The sequence below is a fragment of the Morus notabilis genome, unplaced genomic scaffold (genome assembly GCF_000414095.1).
Source record: "Morus notabilis unplaced genomic scaffold, ASM41409v2 Scaffold729, whole genome shotgun sequence".
NCBI classification, from domain to species: Eukaryota; Viridiplantae; Streptophyta; class Magnoliopsida; order Rosales; family Moraceae; genus Morus; species Morus notabilis.
Genome location: NW_010356787.1, coordinates 147352 through 165762, shown reverse-complemented (window position 1 = coordinate 165762; position 18411 = coordinate 147352). Strand labels below are relative to the sequence as shown.

The following is an 18411-nucleotide window of genomic DNA, read 5'->3' as shown; positions in this document are numbered from 1 at the left end:
GGAAAGAAAAAAGATAAAAAAAATTAATTAGAAAAAGTAAAAAGAGAAAAACATTAATACTTGTCAAGTGGAGGAGGGTGGATGGAAAACACTTTGGTTCTTTTATATATGTTAATATTATAATATTAAGATGATAGTTGGCATGGTGTTTTTTTTTTTTTTTCAACGGCTCAAATTATTATTATTTTTTTCATCCAATATTTAACAGTGGCTAAATCACTTTGGCCCAGAGGACACAACTACCTCCTTTAACTTCTTTCTCAATAATTTTTTTATGTATTTCTTTATTTTCTTTTCTTCTTAAAATCTTTAATGATAAATAGTATAAAGAAATAATTGAATTATTACTTTAGCTCAAAATTTTGGATTAATTCTCAAAAAAAAAAAAAAAAATTCTGATTCTGCCACTAATGATTTTAAAAAATATATATATATAAATATATGCATTCAAAAGTAATGATTGAAAACGTTCCTCAAAATTTACACCAACTCTTACTTTAGTCTAACATTTAAAATGTTCTAAAATAGACATTAAGCTCATGCAACATTTAAAGGATGCCAAAATGTATAATTAAGTGGCTTTTTAGGGCAGAAAGATCAATTAACTTTAAAAAAGGTTTCTTATGGTTATTATATTATGTTCTTGGTGGTATGTTTCGTCTGGTATTCCTTCTAAACGTATGGTCAAATATGTTGTTGCGTTTCTAGAGCATTCGCAATCCACTTCAAAAATCCAACTACTCACCGCGCACAACTCACGTGTTGTTTTCCATCCTTTTTCTTTAACAAATATTTTAAGATTTACTTGTTTTGTCAAACGACAATAAGACTAAAGTAAATTTTAGGATGTTTATCTTGAGTTTTAAATTTTAGATTCTAATAGTTAAAAGTTTTTAAAACATGTCATATTTAATTTTTTTTATTATAATTAAAAAATTTTAAAAAATATTATATCTCAATTTAAATTCACAAAATGAATGGGATTATCAAAATACAATTCGGTATAAAATTAGAGGACTATTTTTCAAAAGTTTGTAAATATCAATTTTCTATTGAGAAACGGTGGCCATACAAGTGGCAGGGCGGTGGAGCTGAATTCTATAAGAGGCACAATGTTTATAGACAAACTTGCCAACGTCATTATCATCCGCTTCCACGAAGCTCGCGTTGTTTCCTGCTTCTTTTGCCAACAACTACCCACGTTTTATTTTCTTTTCTTTTTAACTATCCACACGCAATCCATGTGAATCGGCTGCCACCGTGGAAAAAGACTACGTACACGTGTAATTTACAAAATTCATCCTTAATTACATTGATAATGCTTAAAACACTATCAATGTTATGCACTGTTAAATTAATATTTAACGTTTGGTTCATGAATTAAAATCATTTTTGATTTACGTGTATTTTTTGTGAGATAAAATATTGTAGCGAATCATAAATCATGATTCGAATCAGGGTACGAATCCCCTTACCAAACATCTTATTGTCTCATTTTTTTATCTCAGTGACTATCTCTCTAATTGAGTTTTGACATCTCATGATTTATTTAAATATTTTTAGCACTTTGTTTCTATTTATGTGGTTAAATTCTTAAATTTAGATGATGTATCAAATAATGAATGGTAAGATATGAAAATAGAGACAACAGATCTTGACTAACAAAAAGTGAGTCTCATCTGTAAATCTCATAATTCAAGATCCCTCTTTTATTATCTAGTGGTGCTTAATACCACCGATTTCTTATAAGACTATAACATTATTCAAATTCCATCAACTTGTAGTTTTGAGATTCACAATTAGAGTTTTCACATTTTTTAAAACAAAATAATGTCTCGTTCATTTGAATTGAGAATTTTAGTTAAAAATTAAATTCATGTGAGAGAAAATATTGTAATAGAAAAAATTAAATGTAAATTTTTATTGAAAAAAACACCGTAAAAACTTGAATTGTGATTCGAAAGCGAAATGAATGCCCCAACCACTCCATGGTAATTTGGTAATTTTCTCATTAACTAGGCAGTTATTAGCTAGACAATGTAGCCGCATTGATTTTTAAGTCAACCCGTATGCCATCACCCGCATTGCCAACATCGTCACATGCCACTCTTCATCTATTATTATACAACATTATCAACCATTGAATATTTATTTCTTTATGTCGCAATATGAAAATTATTCAAGTTTCCAAAAAAAAAAAAAAAACAAAAAAAAACCTCCAAGTTATCAACAGTTCTAACTTCTAACGAATGCGAAATGTTCATTTGAAATTTGAAAATAACGATAAGGAAAGGGAATATAAGAAATTAGATTTTTATTGGCTCTACAACTTAATGAAAGTATAACTCTTCACGGCAAGTCTATTTATGATCATTAGTGATAAGTGCTATTGAATTTTATTGATAGCTTATAGCGTTGCATATGTATGTACTAACATATAGGTGATTGGATTTTATTTATTTGGTAAAATTTGAGTTTAAATAGTAGCCTTTTGGGTTATATTTCTATTTATTTTTATCAAAAATAACTAAAGGGTGAATCAAGACTAATTTAAAATTTAAAATAATGAATCGAGAATTTTTAAAAAAATAATGGTATAGACACTAACTTAAATATTAACGTTGGCTAACCAATTGATATGACAAATGAATTATCGTTTTCACACCGGTGAGTGTTTAAAATATTATTATGTTAATTAATGATAAAAGATTAAATCAACTAATAAAAAGATAACAACTCACATACAATATCAGTTAATATATAAGAATTGAGATTTGAGTTGGTCTCTTATCATTACCTTTTTTTAAACAATTGAAATAAAATTAAATGAGTGTAAAATTTGTGAGCGCAAATAAGAATAAAAAATCAACTAAATTAGTATAGATAATGTATCGTACTTATATTTAACCCGAGGATCACGCCAATGACGGAGTGATGCTAATCTAAAAGGCATGATGCAATTATGCTACAAACCGGCAATAATGGAGGCCATTAACACGCAGTTTTGGGTAAGAAGCCGATGACGTAAAACAAATTATTAGCGTATTTGAGATGCTAATTCGGCTGAATATTCTTTCCCAGATTCCAAACTCTCCTACCAAATCTGTTTTATTTAACACATTAATAGACATATTTTTCTTTTTCTTTTTATTTTTTAAAAAATTAATAACTAATAAGTACCTTTAGCCGACCAAGACAAACCCCTTAATCCTTATAATATATAATATTGAACTCATCAAAAAACAATGTCATTTTATCATAAACTCATAGTCACATGGATTAGTGTCTCCTTAATAAAAAAAAAAAAAAAGAGAGAGATAATTATGTTCTGTAGCATCAGTCTTCTTAAAAAATTACCAAACAATGTCAAATGTCAAACTTATATAATACAAACTTGATCAATTAAAAACGAATTTGTTTTCCAAAATATAACTCGTTTGGTTGGATGATTTATTCTCTGATTTGAATAATTCATGAATCGTTACAGTATTTTTTCTTATAAAAATACACGTAAATTAAAAATAATTTTAATCTCATAATTCTAATTTATAAATCAAATGGGCTATGGGCAGAAGATGAATAGAATCCATTAGGACAACGTAATCTGGCGGTAGCATCCATTAGGACAACGTAATCTGGCGGTAGCATCAATCAATGATTCCCAAGCAAAACAAAGCCAGCCATTCTTGAATATAACTGTCGTTCCGGACCTACCAAACCACGTTTATTTTATTTTATTTTATTTTAGTTTTTCCGCTTGTTTTCTCTAGTCATTGCTCAACGGTATCTTTTCTTGTTCGTCAAGGCGACTATAAATTTTCCCAAAATAAAAATTATATATTTCTTGCACAGAGCTACAGAACATCATAGTTTTTTTTTTTTTTTTGTAAATATTATAATAACAAATTAGATTAGACAGTTAAAAACATGATCCAACAATTAAATCAACAGTAATTATAGAGATTTTTTGGTAGAATTAGCCCACTAATAATATTAATTATTTTTAATCATTAAATTTAATTAAATCCACATAATTAAATAAAATATATAAAAATAATAATTTTTAATATAATTTAAGAGTTAAAAATAAAAAACACCGATAATTTTTAGAAGCTCCGAGTAACTATCAGTAAGTCAAATTCTAAAGGAGAATTTGAAAAAGAAAAAAAAAAAAACTCTAGAACCAATAAAATTCTAGAATCATTAATTACTAATAAATTTCCAAAAACGTCCCTTCTCTCTCCTCTAACACATCGTAAAGCGTGAACCACTTTTTCAATCCATTCGTCAAACCCAAAAAAATCAAAGAGAGAGAAAAACGAAAACAAGCTTCAGCGTCAGCCACCTGCTTATAGTTCAACCATTTGCGTATCGTTGTATTTACTTTTGATTCTTCCCGGTCGCACGGTCAAGCCCGCCCTCCTATAAATATGGCGCTCTAATACGCCGACGAACAATTCAAAACTCCTTGTCGTTTACTCCACCTTCGTTGTCATATAGGCGCTCTTAATTCTCTCCTCTTCTCTGTTCCGAATTCAATTCACAACTCTCTTCTCCGAATCGGAATCTGCTTCTTCCATAAGCTCGTCGGATATATCATCGAGTTCTGATCATCATGGGGGCCAAGATCGTGACAGGTGAAGCTGGTTATGTGCTCGAGGATGTTCCTCATTTATCCGATTATATCCCCGATCTTCCTGTAAGTCGTCGTTTTATTCATTATTGAGATTAATTAGTTTTGCTAATTGTTTTTACTTTGGATTTTCCAAAGGGAGAAAAAAAAAAGCAAGTAAATTTTCAGCTAAGATGAATTGCTGACCTCAGCAAATTTACTTTTGTGTAATTAAACAAATTATTGTTCGATAACTGATGTGCAAGTTTTTTACTTAAATTTGCTGTTTTTTTACAGACTTATCCTAATCCATTGCAAGATAATCCTGCGTATTCTGTTGTGAAGTATGTTAATCTTCTTCATTTTTTTTTTAATGTTGATTTTTTTTGTTTACTTTATTTAAATTTGAATAATTTTCATGTTCAAGGTTGTTGTTTGATTGACAATTTCGGTCAAATTGATTTTTTCATTATTGCAGGCAATACTTTGTGGATGACGACGATACTATTACTCAGAAAGTCAGCGTTCTACAACTTCTGAACTTAGCTTTTATATTTGTTTATTTCTTGGAAAAAGAATCTCTTTTTTTCAACCAAAGTTATAAGAATCTGTTTATTTAAACATCACATTTTGTTAAGGATGGCAATTTTTTTTTTTTTTTTTGCAAACTTCGTTTTGAGAGTTGAAAAGTTCTAAAAGGCCTGCGTTTGCACTAAGAGTTTTTTTTTTCTTTTTTTTATATACTTTCTATTTTGGGCAGTATTCTCAACCAACTTTATTTTTTTGTTTGTGTAGATTGTTGTTCACAAAAACACTCCAAGAGGGGTACATTTTCGGCGTGCGGGACCCCGTCAAAAGGTTTTTTTTTTTCTTTGTTTGAGGAAAGAAATTTGATTAATTAAACTCATTGCAATTAGGACTGACTAATATGGTGTTGATTTGGTTCTTCAGGTTTATTTTGAATCCGATGAAGTTCATGCTTGTATTGTCACATGTGGGGGTCTTTGTCCCGGGCTTAACACGGTTATTAGAGAAATCGTGTGTGGCTTGAATTACATGTATGGTGTAAAGAGAGTTCTCGGTATCGATGTAAGTCATTTGTCATAACTTTTCAATCTTTCCATTATTTATTTTTGAACCCCATTGTCACATTTTGAACCCGCGATCCAAACGGGGTATACCTTATATTAGCTATTCGGTAACCAACTTTGAATAATTTTTGAACTTTGTAGGGAGGATACAGGGGTTTCTATGCGAAAAATACTATTTCTTTAACTCCTAAGTCGGTGAATGATATTCATAAACGTGGTGGAACCATCCTTGGCACATCAAGAGGAGGCCATGACACCTCCAAGATAGTCGACAGCATTCAAGATCGAGGAATAAATCAGGTTCGTAGTTTGTATTTACTCAGTAGTTTTTCCGGTTAGAGTTTTCTTTACGCATTTGCGGTGATATTTGGAGTTGGATCATCCATGGCATGCATATCAAACGTGTAACACTTTTGTTTTCAGGTTTACATAATTGGAGGAGATGGAACTCAGAGGGGTGCATCTGTAATTTTTGAGGTAATTACATTTCTAAAAATGCAAGTGTCAACATCTTTAGAGTGGCTGTAGTATGTTAAACCCCTTTCTCCCTCTTGGCTTGTTTGAGGTCTCATAATGCTTTGTGAGCTTCGAATTTCTTTCCGAATTGTGATGAATTGGAAAATTTTTTAACAGAGAGAACTGGTTCCATTAGCTTATGCAAATATTTATTTATTTTCTGAACAAACCACGATTGTTCTCTTTGCAGGAAGTCAAAAGGCGGGGTCTCAAAGTTGCAGTCGCCGGAATTCCCAAAACCATTGATAATGACATTCCCGTATGTTTATTCACTTGCTTAGCTGGTGCCAAGTATCATTCATTTACAGTTTAGTGTTTGACTGCTGTTTCATGCTGTTGTAGATTATTGACAAGTCATTTGGTTTTGATACTGCTGTTGAAGAGGCTCAACGTGCTATTAATGCAGCACACGTTGAATCTGAAAGCTTTGAAAATTGCATTGGTCTTGTGAAGTTGATGGGTCGCTACAGTGGTAAGCCTTCAACCTGATCTTCAAGAATGTAACAGCACCAGCTTTCTAGAAATCTAAAATCCAAATAATTTTGTTAAGGTTAGGTGTTACAAAAAAATTTCTTTACTTTTCCCTTTTTGCGGCTAGCTGTGAACTCTTCCAAACATAATGAGGCCTAAGTGCAACTGCAAAACAAGTTTTTGAATGTTGTTACTCTACATTCAAGCAGTTAGAATTTGGTGCCTAGAATTTACATTCAGAAATGTGATCTACCTTATGTGTAGTTTATAGCTAGAAGTACCCATTATATTTTAATTTTCATGTTAAGTTTACCTGTCTCTTACAAATCTAACTAGTTGTTTCAATGCAGGGTTTATTGCCATGTATGCAACTCTTGCAAGCCGAGATGTCGATTGTTGCTTAATTCCAGAATCACCCTTTTACCTTGAAGGCCCCGGGGGACTTTTCGAATACATAGAGAAACGACTCAAGGAAAATGGGCACATGGTTATTGTCGTAGCAGAAGGTGCTGGCCAAGAGCTTCTTTCTGAGAGCATTCACTCAATGACGAAAGAGGATGCTTCGGGAAACAAGCTTCTCAAAGACGTTGGGCTATGGATTTCCCAGCAAATCAAGGTCCGTTTTCAATTTATATCCAATTGAATGATCGTGCATTTATCTATATCCATCCACCTCTCTATGTGTATATGTGCACTTTCATCTCGTGAGTTCTGGATGTGTTTAAGCACTTCTCTTTTTGGTCTATGCAGCCATCTAAATGTAATATTTATCCAATTACCTCCATTTGACTTCATAGGTCAGCAGATAACAAGAAATAGTGCTTGTTTTCTCAAGATAAATTTTTCTTTTGCAGGATCATTTTGCAAAGAAAAATAAAATGACAATAAACCTCAAATATATAGGTTGGTTCATACCTTTATTAATTTTTTTTTTGGCAATATGTATGGTGTATGCCAAAAGTGGGGGTGGCTGGTATAATTATTAGGCTTTGCGCTTTCTGTTTGCAGATCCTACTTACATGATCCGAGCGATTCCCAGCAACGCCTCTGATAACGTGTACAGCACACTTCTTGCTCAAAGTGCTGTTCATGGAGCAATGGCAGGTTACACTGGCTTTACAGTTGGGCTTGTCAATGGAAGACAATCTTACATACCATTTTATGTGAGTTCTCTCTTTCAACTTTAGCCTTAGAATATCTCATCATCCTCTTAATATTTTTCTCGAAATATTACCAAGGCACGTGAAATTTGGGACCTTTGTAAGTGTCTCACCACTCCTTAACAACTTGGACAATGTCAATGCCACTTGAGGCTAGCTCGAGTGGTTGGGTGCGTAAGTGGGTCCATCAGGATTCAAATCCCGATGGTTTCGTTTCTTGTTAGTAAAGTAGGAGGCTAGTAGCCATAGGCTCCATACTGTATTAAAAAAAAAAAAAAAAAAAAAACTTGACTGTGTCAAAACCCTTACCATGCTCCTTTCTTTGAAGTGTTATACAAAATTTGCTTAGCTTATAACAATGGGCGACTTTTTGATCCGCAGAAAATCACGGAGAAGATGAACAAAGTTGTGATAACGGATAGAATGTGGGCAAGGCTTTTATCTTCGACAAACCAGCCAAGCTTTTTGAGTGTCAAAGACGTTATTGAGGACAAGAAAGACGAAGAACCGCCCCAACAACAAGTGTTGGATGAGGAAAGTTGTTTAGACGACAATCTGGTGAACAAAGAAAATAGTTTCATATGATTGGGATCAGTATTTTGTAATGCTCTGCAGATTATTCTGTGATGTCATTTGCTCTATAGCGTAGTACGAGTTATATAGTTCTTGTATGTGCTCTCTGACCCTGCCGTAATTTGGTAGTTTATTTTTTTTCTGGGGCTTGTATTTATTTACACGAGATGCCTCCAGAAAGCATAATTAGTTTTTTTTAATATATATATATATATATATATATATGGTTTTTGTAAGCTGTAACATAATGAACAAAGAACAATATAATGCAAGTCTGTGCTAAACTTTGTTGCACAATTATAATATAATTATCAAGTATAAGCTTTTGTGTGGAAGTTTTGTATTTCCATCAAATTGTTTACACAAATTTTCAATGTCAATTGTCAATTTCGTATTCCAACTTAAAAACTTTTCAACGTCCTAGTAAATTCTCATTCCCTTCTCGTTAACCTTGACGCATTTTTATTAATATTAATACCAGTGAGGCGAAAATTGGTTATGGAGATCTCTGGATATCTCCCCATTCCATCCTCTAGGAAAGTGGAAAAGTTGAATTAAATTGAACAAGAAGCAAATATATGCGCGTTAAACTATGAATAATGCACAAAGACTTGCTTAACTCCTTTTTTTTTTTTTTTTTCTTTTTTCCAATAATGAACTCTTGCCCAGATCTTTTACAGAGTGACGATAACCTTAAGAACGTCAGAGGATAAAAAACAGTGAATATAAAACGACATCAAACGTGAGGGAAAAAACCTCATAAACGACACAATACATGGAAAAGAACATAGAACAACAATGAAATGAGAAAATGACATCAAATTTAAATGATGACAGCCAGACAACATAATAAACGACAATAACATGAAAACGAAAAAAACATAAGAAACAACAAAGAAAAGTGAAAGTAAAGAACAGCTACTCAAGAAACGACAACAACCCGGAAAACAACTCGAAATGGAAAACGCCAAACACATTGCACATAAAACGACAGTGAGATGGAAAAAGACGGTAACTATATAAAACGACATAAAGTGAGAAACGACAACAAACCTTAGAGACGACAGACGACCGTCTCAAACTGTTGAAAAATGAAGCAGCAGCAGACAAATTTCTGGTGTTGGTAAAAGCATTTGCGATTGTGAGATCGCCCAACAGATCTTTATCTTCTCTAAGACTGTAACTTTGAAGCCTTATATACACACACACACACACATAAACATATATATATATATATATAAACATATATATTGGGTTTTTGGCTGTAGTTTGCGGAGAGACTGAGTTGTGGAAAAAGAAGAAGAAGAAGATGGGGATCAGATTCATATTGATGGTGAACAAACAGGGCCAGACCCGTCTTGCTCAGTACTACGAATATCTCACTATCGAAGAACGCCGAGCCCTTGAGGGTGAAATCGTCCGCAAATGTCTCGCTCGCACCGAACAACAGGTTTCTCTCCTCTCTCTCTCTCTCTCTCTATATATATATATATATCTATACTTGCATGTGTATGAATCAGCTTCCTATGAAGAGATCGTAGTCAAAATTCAATCTTAGGTTTTAATTCTGCAGATTACGAATTGAATTCGATTTGGAATTTGAACTGAAAGAAAAAAGTTAATTTACAGAACTGGACGCTGATTTGGATCTTCTCTCTTGGAAAGGAAAAATGGGATCTTGCTGAATTGTGCTAATTTTTGACTTCTTTGGTTTGGTATTTAGGATTGAATATATACGAAAGGTAAAATCAAGACAGAAGAGATAGAATAGAACGAATTGAATCATAGGAGGAATTAAAAAAAAAAAAAGAAAAAAAAAAAAGAGATTTTAGAAAGAATACGAACACTCAAGAGATGGAAAATCAGATATCTCAATATATAATTATTTATCCATCAACCATAACTCTAATGAAAATGCAATCATTAAGCTATCTATAGAGAGGAAAATAATAATAATAATAATAATAATAACAAGATGAATTGAACCTAATTTCAACAATTTTAGCAGATAAAAATGACACTAAAATCAAAACTAATTAACTAAATGCTAAAGATAAAACATAGCCTAATAGATAAATATATTATTCAAATTTCCAAATATCTATTAATGGTGTTCTATCCCTGGTAATATAGATTCACAGAAGGAGGAACTGTTTCTTAGTTCTTAATACTAGTGATATTTTGTTTTGATTTTTCCTTTGCTTATCCGCGGTTGTCGTCTGGGTCGTGTGTACCCACGTGGTTTCTTTCGTAACAACATATTTATGCAATCACTTAGTTTAATGTATTGATTCTTCTGTAAAGTTTTGTTCTTCTGCTATCTGTTTATTTGTTCTTGTTTCTGTTGCTGACTTTGGTTTTTCATTGTAAACAGTGTTCTTTTGTTGAGCACCGGAACTACAAGATTGTGTACAGACGATATGCGTCATTGTTTTTCCTTGTTGGAGTTGACAATGATGAAGTAAGTCAATCCATCTGCGTGCTAATAAAAGAATCCTGGCAATATTGTTTCTTTAAGACTAGTACTCAGAATGGTAGAACATTAGACGTTAAGAAGACCTTGATCATATGTGCATGGACACCTGAAGACAAGCTCTCATTAAGACACGTTATAGACACTTAGAGCATTCTTTTTCTCCTCTTTCTCTCTCACACACACTTTCCCGTTGCCTTTCTTTACTTCATATTACAGATCATTGTATGAGAAATGCGGTAAAGAAATCTGGAGACAAAAAGAGGGGAAATATAGCGAGTGAAGCTTCTAAAGAGAGTTGTTAGTAGTTATCCTACTGTTTTAAACATTCCTGTCTTTACAAACAGATCATGATGATATGGTTCATTTTTCATAAATCATAACCCATATTCCAATTTTACTTGGAAATTTATTTGAATGTGACGTCTTAAAGGGGACACCTCTTTTGGCTATGTACTCTAGCAATGTGGCAATCAGTGTTTTGAGTGACTATTAGCTTCCTGCTGATCTTCCTGTGTCTCACAGGAACAGAATGTATTGTTCTCGGAACATATAGAACTTGGTTATGAGATGAACCTATAAAAAGCTTCTTACTTAGTTCCATATTTGAACACTTGATCTCTACTTGATTCCGAGAATATTAAACTCCTTGTCTTTTGCGTTGCAGAATGAGCTTGCAATTTTGGAATTCATACATCTGTTAGTTGAAACCATGGACCGACATTTTGGCAATGTGGTAAGTCCTGTTTCAAGAAGAATGCCTAGATTTCTCTTCTGAGTTACCTATCATCTCTCTCTAAAATTACTTGTGTGCATGAATTTGCAGTGCGAGCTAGACATCATGTTCCACTTAGAGAAGGCACATTTCATGCTGGAGGAAATGGTCATGAATGGGTGCATTGTGGAGACAAGCAAGAGTAACATTCTGGCTCCAATACAGCTGATGGACAAGGCATCTTGAATACTTGAGGTTATCAGTGGGGCTTGTTAATTTGTACTGTTTCTTGTTGTGCAATCAAGTTGAAGAATGTAATTTCAAATCATATTTAAAGAATTTGAGTTTGGTTACATGAAATGCGGTTTTAGGTGTCAGTTTGGAAGTTCTTTGGGCCATTTTCGAACCGTTGTTCAGTTTCCAAGAGTGACGAAATTGAAGTATCAACAAAATTCATGAAGCAAAAAGAAAGTGGAATAAATGACTCAGAATTTAAAACCTTTTGTCTTATTATATCTTATTCTTGGTAAATGCATATCCCCAACTGCCACTAAACCTCTAATGAATTATTATGTACATTAGAATAAATAAACTCTTGATGTGGAACGTCATTACAGTGATTTTCCAATACCAATTCTTCTTCCTGGTTTTCCAATCCATGAATAAAATGAGCAATCAGCAGGCTGCGGGCTTCCCATCCTTTCTGGGGTCACTAACAGCAATGAGCGTACCCAAAAATGGTTGTATATTTGCCTGTTTTCCACTTTTCCTCCCCATATGAATTAGGTTTTCAAAGTTTTGGACAATAAGCTGAGTGATGGCACCCCCTGCCTTGCCCTCTAGTTGATGACCCCTCTCTTGCAAGAAAAGCTTGGTTCCTTCTGACAGCTCAATGTGGTTGCCATCGATCACAGTCCAGTTCTCATAGGAGACTATGTTCGGTATCAACTGCGACGAAATTATCACAAAAATCAAATGCCCATTTGGAGTTTGCAATAATAATAATAATAGTAAAACTCATGCACTGATTGTAACAAGTTGGGAACCTTGTGATAGACCCTTGGACTCTGAACTGCATCTAACGGGTCCTTCCCCAGGACAAAATAATTAAGGAAAATCTGGACAACAGCTGGGATTATATTGATACCACCACTACCACCAAGGACCCCAAGTAACTGATTATCCTGTATAAATCAAGCACAAGAAACTGGCTTAGAAATCGGCTGAATATAATATTCAATAGGAAATCAATGTAGGCCCTTGTGTACCTTTGTGACAATGATTGGGGTCATGGAAGACAAAGGTCTCTTGTTGGGTCTGATAAAGTTTGCAGGAGCAGGAGGTAGAGTGTCTGGGGTTATTTCTGTGGGTGTTGAGAAGTCATCCATTTCATTGTTGAGCACAATTCCAGTGGATGGAGAGAGAACACCACCTCCAAAAGGGTAATTTACAGTACTAGTCATTGATACAGCATTTCTATCTTTATCTACAATGCAGAAATGGCTTGTTCCATGATCTCTTAGCTGACTCCACCTGCCATTTATGAGCTAAAAAACCTTGAGATAGTGATCAAAATTACACTTAAACTACTGTCTACAAGGATAAAGGGATAGTACCTGTTCATGTAGTACTCTGGAGGGAAGGTAGTGTTGTCAAATATCCTTTCCCGAATCTGGTGTGCGAAATCAGGGGAAAGCATCGCATTTTCATATTTACTTATGTTCACGAAATCGGGGTCCCCCAAGTTCATTCGGATGGCAAACATGTGTTTCAATGCTTCAATCAGCCGATGCACGCCGAGATTTCCCTTCGCAGCATCAGAACTTCCATAGCTCTCAAAAATGTTCAGGACCTGTTTTATTTAAGAGTTTACATAATTCAGAATGTTAGAACGGGAGCTTCAAATGTGTTTTTACATTCCTTTCACAAGTATATGTAGCAAGATAAGACCATTTTATACCAAAAAAAAAAAGAAAAAGAAAAGAGTTGAAAAAAACGACACACCAGAGAAAGCCCCAGAGTTCCACTTGAAGGAGGAGGCATTCCCAATATAGTGTAGCCCATCACATCAGCAGCCATTGCATCCATAACATCGACCTTGTAGTTCCTCAAATCCTCCATTGTCAAAATCCCACCTGCCTCTCTCACATCCTTAATTAGTTTCTCACCCACAGTACCATTATAGAAGGCTTGTGGCCCCAACGCTGCAATTTCCTCTAAACTACGGCCGAGTTCCACATTGTAGCATGTATCGCCTGTCTTTAACAACTTCCCATTCGGCGCAAACACTTGTCTTAATCCAGGGTCTTTCATAATTAACTCTTCTTTCTTCCTTAGGTATCCTCCAAGATAAGGAGCAATTACATATCCATCTTTAGCAAGTTTTATAGCAGGTTGGAATAGAGCCTTCCACGCTAAACGACCATGTCTCGTCCAGGCTTCGTAAAGGCCTGCTATCTCACCGGGAACCCCCATAGATAGAGCACCAGAAACCTTGGCTCCGGGATTGTTCTGGTACATATTCTGTTTGAAGTTTATATTTTAACAAACATTCAAAAATGTCAATGCCTTGTTATTAAGCACTTTAGACTGAAAGTAGTCGAAATTTTTCAAGTGAACGTAATCATTCGATGGGTTCATTCTCAAAGATCTCAAGCCAAGAACAAATGTCTTCATATATTGAACACATTGAATAATGGGGTTGAAACACAAGTGCTATTTTAACTAAAAGAAATGGTCCAAACCTCTGAAGCAGCCAAAGGAGCAGTTTCCCTTAGGTCATAAGCCTGTGTCTGCAAGGTTGATGCAGACCGTACAATCATGAAACCGCCACCACCGATCCCACTGGCCATCGAATTAACGACACCGAGGCACAATGCCGTCGCTACTGCAGCATCAACAGCATGGCCATTCTGCCTAAGGAATGATGCTCCAACCTCGGAACAACGGCCATTATCAGCTGCAACAACAGCCTGCTCTGACTCCACAATATCAGCATGATTTTCTTGAATAAAGTGATTATTGTCTCCTCCCCTCTGCCTCCAAATGTTTATGCCGGGTTCAAGTACAAGCCCAGCAACTGACAAAAGATACAAAACTCATGCCATGAATAATAATTAGTTGGCAAAACGTACCACATAAACTGTTTTAGTGAAAACTGCAGATCCTAAAACATCTACAATGCAAATGCCAATATTTATACTATATTTGGCACCAAAAAATGAGAAAATAGCATATTGGATATGCTATTTTATTTTGTGATCAAATACACAATGTTATTTCAAATGTTACATCTACCTCTTGTAATAGTCACTAACCTTCGGAATTTGTACTAGTAAACTTTTAATTATAAAAATAATTTGAAAATGACAATATTATAATGTTTTAAAAGAAAAGTAAATACATCAACTAACAGCAGTCAAATATCAAAATTTGATATATGTTATACTTGATATCAAATTTAGTATCAAATATAATATCTACCAAATTTAGCATAAAAAAAAAATTGCATCAGACAATAATCTTTCTATTCAAATACTTAGTATTTGGCATGAACATTTTAATTTAGCATTACATTAAATGAGGTAAGAGAACCTATTTTGGGCTGTTGCATTTCATTCAATCAGAGATATTTTTGCAGTAAGCTGTCGCTATGAGTGGTTGATATTAAGAACGTGACAAATCAGTAGCATATCCACTACTTACTAGTTCATTGTCTCTTTACACAGACCATTATTATTATCAGGGAAAAAGAAGAAAAACTTCTACTTCATGAAATCACGGTTGAAGAATTGAACTAAACTTGAAAATTTTGCCCTACCCAAATTCAGCTGGGACAAAAAAAAAAAAAACAAAGTATTCACCTTGTTAATTGGCATATAAGAAAACCCATGAACCCGGAATCAAATTCTACATCTTTGTCACTCTAATAAAATTCCGAAATACTAAAAACGATAGCTCCTTCTAAATCTCAAACCAGTCTTAATTGATATCTTCATTAGAGTTTAAAAAAAAAAAAAACTGAAATATCAAACTGAGAGATGAAAAAAGAAAAGAAGGAAATTCAACTAACTTATGATCGTGGTGATGGCAAAGATAAGCCAGAGAGCTCTTTTCCAGCTCTTCTCTTGGTTGGCTAATCCATTACTTTGCAAGAGTGGAGATTCCAAGCTTTGCTTCCCCATGAATATGTTTAGAGAGAGAGAGAGAGAGAGATTTTTGCTGCTTTGAAGGCTGTTCGTTGGAGCAACTCCGATTATACAGAGCCCGCCCATAAAATACTATAACAGGAAAGTTGTCAAAGTTTCCAACAAGAAGTCATTTTTCAGTTTTGTTTTGCCACTGGTGATGAATTCGAACATAATAACATTTTATGGCAGTTGGTATCTAGTACGAATTGCCGACCAAATTGTATGTATAATGTGATTGGTGGGAATAAGTTTCCTACTTTTTACGCAATAAATGATGTATTGTATATTTCCACATGTGACGCACTAAGAACGGTCTATAATTGCTAATATTCTATTTAAAAAGATATATATCCTATATTTTATTATGTATAAAACTATGAGATGGATTGTTGCATTCGATTATTTTAAAGGAAAAGTTTGTGTCACGCTCTTCTTCTTTGCTCAAAAGATTGTATTTTTTTTTAAGGGACTAAAGAGAGTAATTTAAGTGAGACCGAGTACTATTCATCTTAAGTATTTTATGATTGTTACCTACTAATTGTTGTCGTTTATACAATTTAAGGTGACGTTTGGTTCATAGACTCAGAATCATGGTTTATGATTCTTATTTTTTAAATTTAATTTTTTTATTAGAAAAAAATACTGTAACGAATCAATAACTATGATCCAGAACCAGATCAAAACTCTTGATACAAATGGAGCATAAGTTTTTGTTTTGTTTTGTTTTGTTTTTTTGTTTGTTTGTTTTTTTTTTTTTTTTGGGCCAAATCAATCAAGTAAGCATTTATTTGTTTGTTTGTTTCAGTTCAGTTTATGTATAAAGAGAGGGGAAGAAGATTTGGCAATATAGTTGTTTATATTTAATTGGTTGAACAATATCTATATATTTTCTCAAAAACAAAATATATTATTTTTCAAGGATTAAAAGAACAAATATCCATAACTAACTCAGTTCTTCCCAAAAAAAAAAAAAAAAAAAAAAAAAAACTTAAATCTTATTCACCAATTATATTGTAACAAAATTATTCCTTAAAAAACAAAATTATTGAATTTTTTTACATTTAAATAAAATGATAATGACCTCATCACTTGTTAAAAACTATTTGACTGTAAAAGAGAGAAAAAAAGAATTCGCTACTGAAGGAAAATAGACATTTATCAGCAAAACTTCCAAGATGTTGGTATTGGACTCCCATGATAAATTGATAATCAATTTGGTGATTCTAACTTCACGCATTAATTTAGAGTTCATTTCATTCATATGTTTAAGTCATTAATTTTTATTTATATTTAAATTTTTTATGAAAAACATTAATAAAAATTTTTTTATTCAAATTCTTTGTAAAAAAAAATACCGTAGAAAAATTAAAATTATGATCTCAAAATACACTTCTCAAACAACTCCTTCGTTATAACTGTTTTTATGACGCCCTTCGCTTCAATGATGATTGTCCAGATTGGTCTTTGCCGCCTTCTTTTCTGCAGATCAAGGCCTTGCAAGGCACCTTTGTGTCCGTCTCTTCTTGGATTCCCAGGTCATGTAATTCTGTCGCTAATGAGTTGTGCAAATGGGCTTTTCAGTCCAAGTTTTGTGGTTTTCATGTATCTGGGATGGTTCCTGAACTTGTTGCTCTTGGAGCTTTCTTAATAAACTTTTTTTTATTAAGTTAAAAGAATATTTTTCATTTCTATATTTTCAAATTCCAATCATGGTCAACTTTTTAAAATGGAGCGTTAGCAGAATATTAAAAATAAGCTAGGTGTTAACCCCCGATTTGGCTTACCAAAGGGAAGAAAGATAATTCCCCATTTGAAATAAATTAGTCAAAAAGAGTTCGTGTTTTTCCCCTTACAGAATGGAATATTGAAAATTCTCTTTAACATTGTTCTAAAAGGACGTATCCCTCACCAATTTCAATGTGATTTTTTTTTTTTTTTTTTTTGGTAGAAGATTTCAATACGATTTTGAATCTTAACAGATAAAAGATTTCATTTCAAACCATTTATTTTCAACCCACCTTTATCGAAAAGCATTATTTCTTGACCAAATCAACTGCGTGTCGGCCGGTGACGCTTCTACGTTACATTGGCACCAATGGGTAATCAATGGCAAAGGTGTTACATTTCCTCTGACAAGTAAATGTATCAAGTTGTTTCTATCGTAAAGTAAATGCGTACTATTCCAAAAAAAAAAAAAGTGAAAAATTTTCAATTAAAATTTCCAACAAAAATAAGGCCGTCAATTAACATAATAATTTGACCCGTTTCTATTATATATACAAAAAGGACCAGTTTCTGGTATGTTTCAAGGGGAAAAATGAAATGGCATCGCTGCATCTTGAAAGGTGAGTGCGTAATAGCCGCCAAAGACCCAAGATTGTCCACAAAACTCCAAATTATCCCATTTAGTTAGTTGTCTAACCTCACAAAAAATTTGGAGGTTGGTTAAGAAAATAAAAGGAAATACCCAAAAAAAAAAACACATTCAAATAGAAGTTTTCTTAGATTACTCGGAATTTTAATCGTATACAAGCTACTTAACATACAAGGTATAACCGGCTCAAACTTTAACAGGAGTTAAATAGGATTTAATGACTTTTTTATCTGTAG

At 33.4% G+C, this 18411-nt stretch overlaps 3 protein-coding genes across 3 annotated transcripts; 2 read left to right on the top strand and 1 right to left on the bottom strand.

The window, feature by feature from the left end:
- The first annotated feature begins 4254 nt into the window (after positions 1-4254).
- On the top strand, positions 4255-8603 carry LOC21388958 (ATP-dependent 6-phosphofructokinase 3). Its single transcript, XM_010088606.2, has 13 exons — positions 4255-4699; positions 4910-4956; positions 5091-5130; positions 5408-5470; positions 5564-5701; positions 5845-6003; positions 6127-6180; positions 6410-6478; positions 6562-6691; positions 7041-7306; positions 7545-7593; positions 7699-7853; positions 8232-8603. Exons 1-13 carry the CDS (start codon positions 4616-4618, stop codon positions 8433-8435), a joined length of 1458 nt encoding a protein of 485 aa, XP_010086908.1. The 5' UTR covers positions 4255-4615; the 3' UTR covers positions 8436-8603.
- A 952-nt stretch (positions 8604-9555) lies between these two features.
- Positions 9556-11988, top strand: LOC21388957 (AP-4 complex subunit sigma). Its single transcript, XM_010088605.2, has 4 exons — positions 9556-9873; positions 10798-10884; positions 11564-11632; positions 11723-11988. Exons 1-4 carry the CDS (start codon positions 9733-9735, stop codon positions 11855-11857), a joined length of 432 nt encoding a protein of 143 aa, XP_010086907.1. The 5' UTR covers positions 9556-9732; the 3' UTR covers positions 11858-11988.
- Positions 11989-12102: 114 nt separating this feature from the next.
- LOC21388956 (glutathione hydrolase 3) lies at positions 12103-15941 on the bottom strand. Its single transcript, XM_010088604.2, has 7 exons — positions 15684-15941; positions 14356-14690; positions 13616-14134; positions 13228-13463; positions 12880-13144; positions 12658-12795; positions 12103-12559 (listed from the first exon to the last, which is right to left on the bottom strand). The coding sequence occupies exons 1-7, from the start codon at positions 15883-15885 to the stop codon at positions 12287-12289; spliced, it is 1968 nt and encodes a 655-aa protein (XP_010086906.2). The 5' UTR covers positions 15886-15941; the 3' UTR covers positions 12103-12286.
- Positions 15942-18411: the final 2470 nt, after the last annotated feature.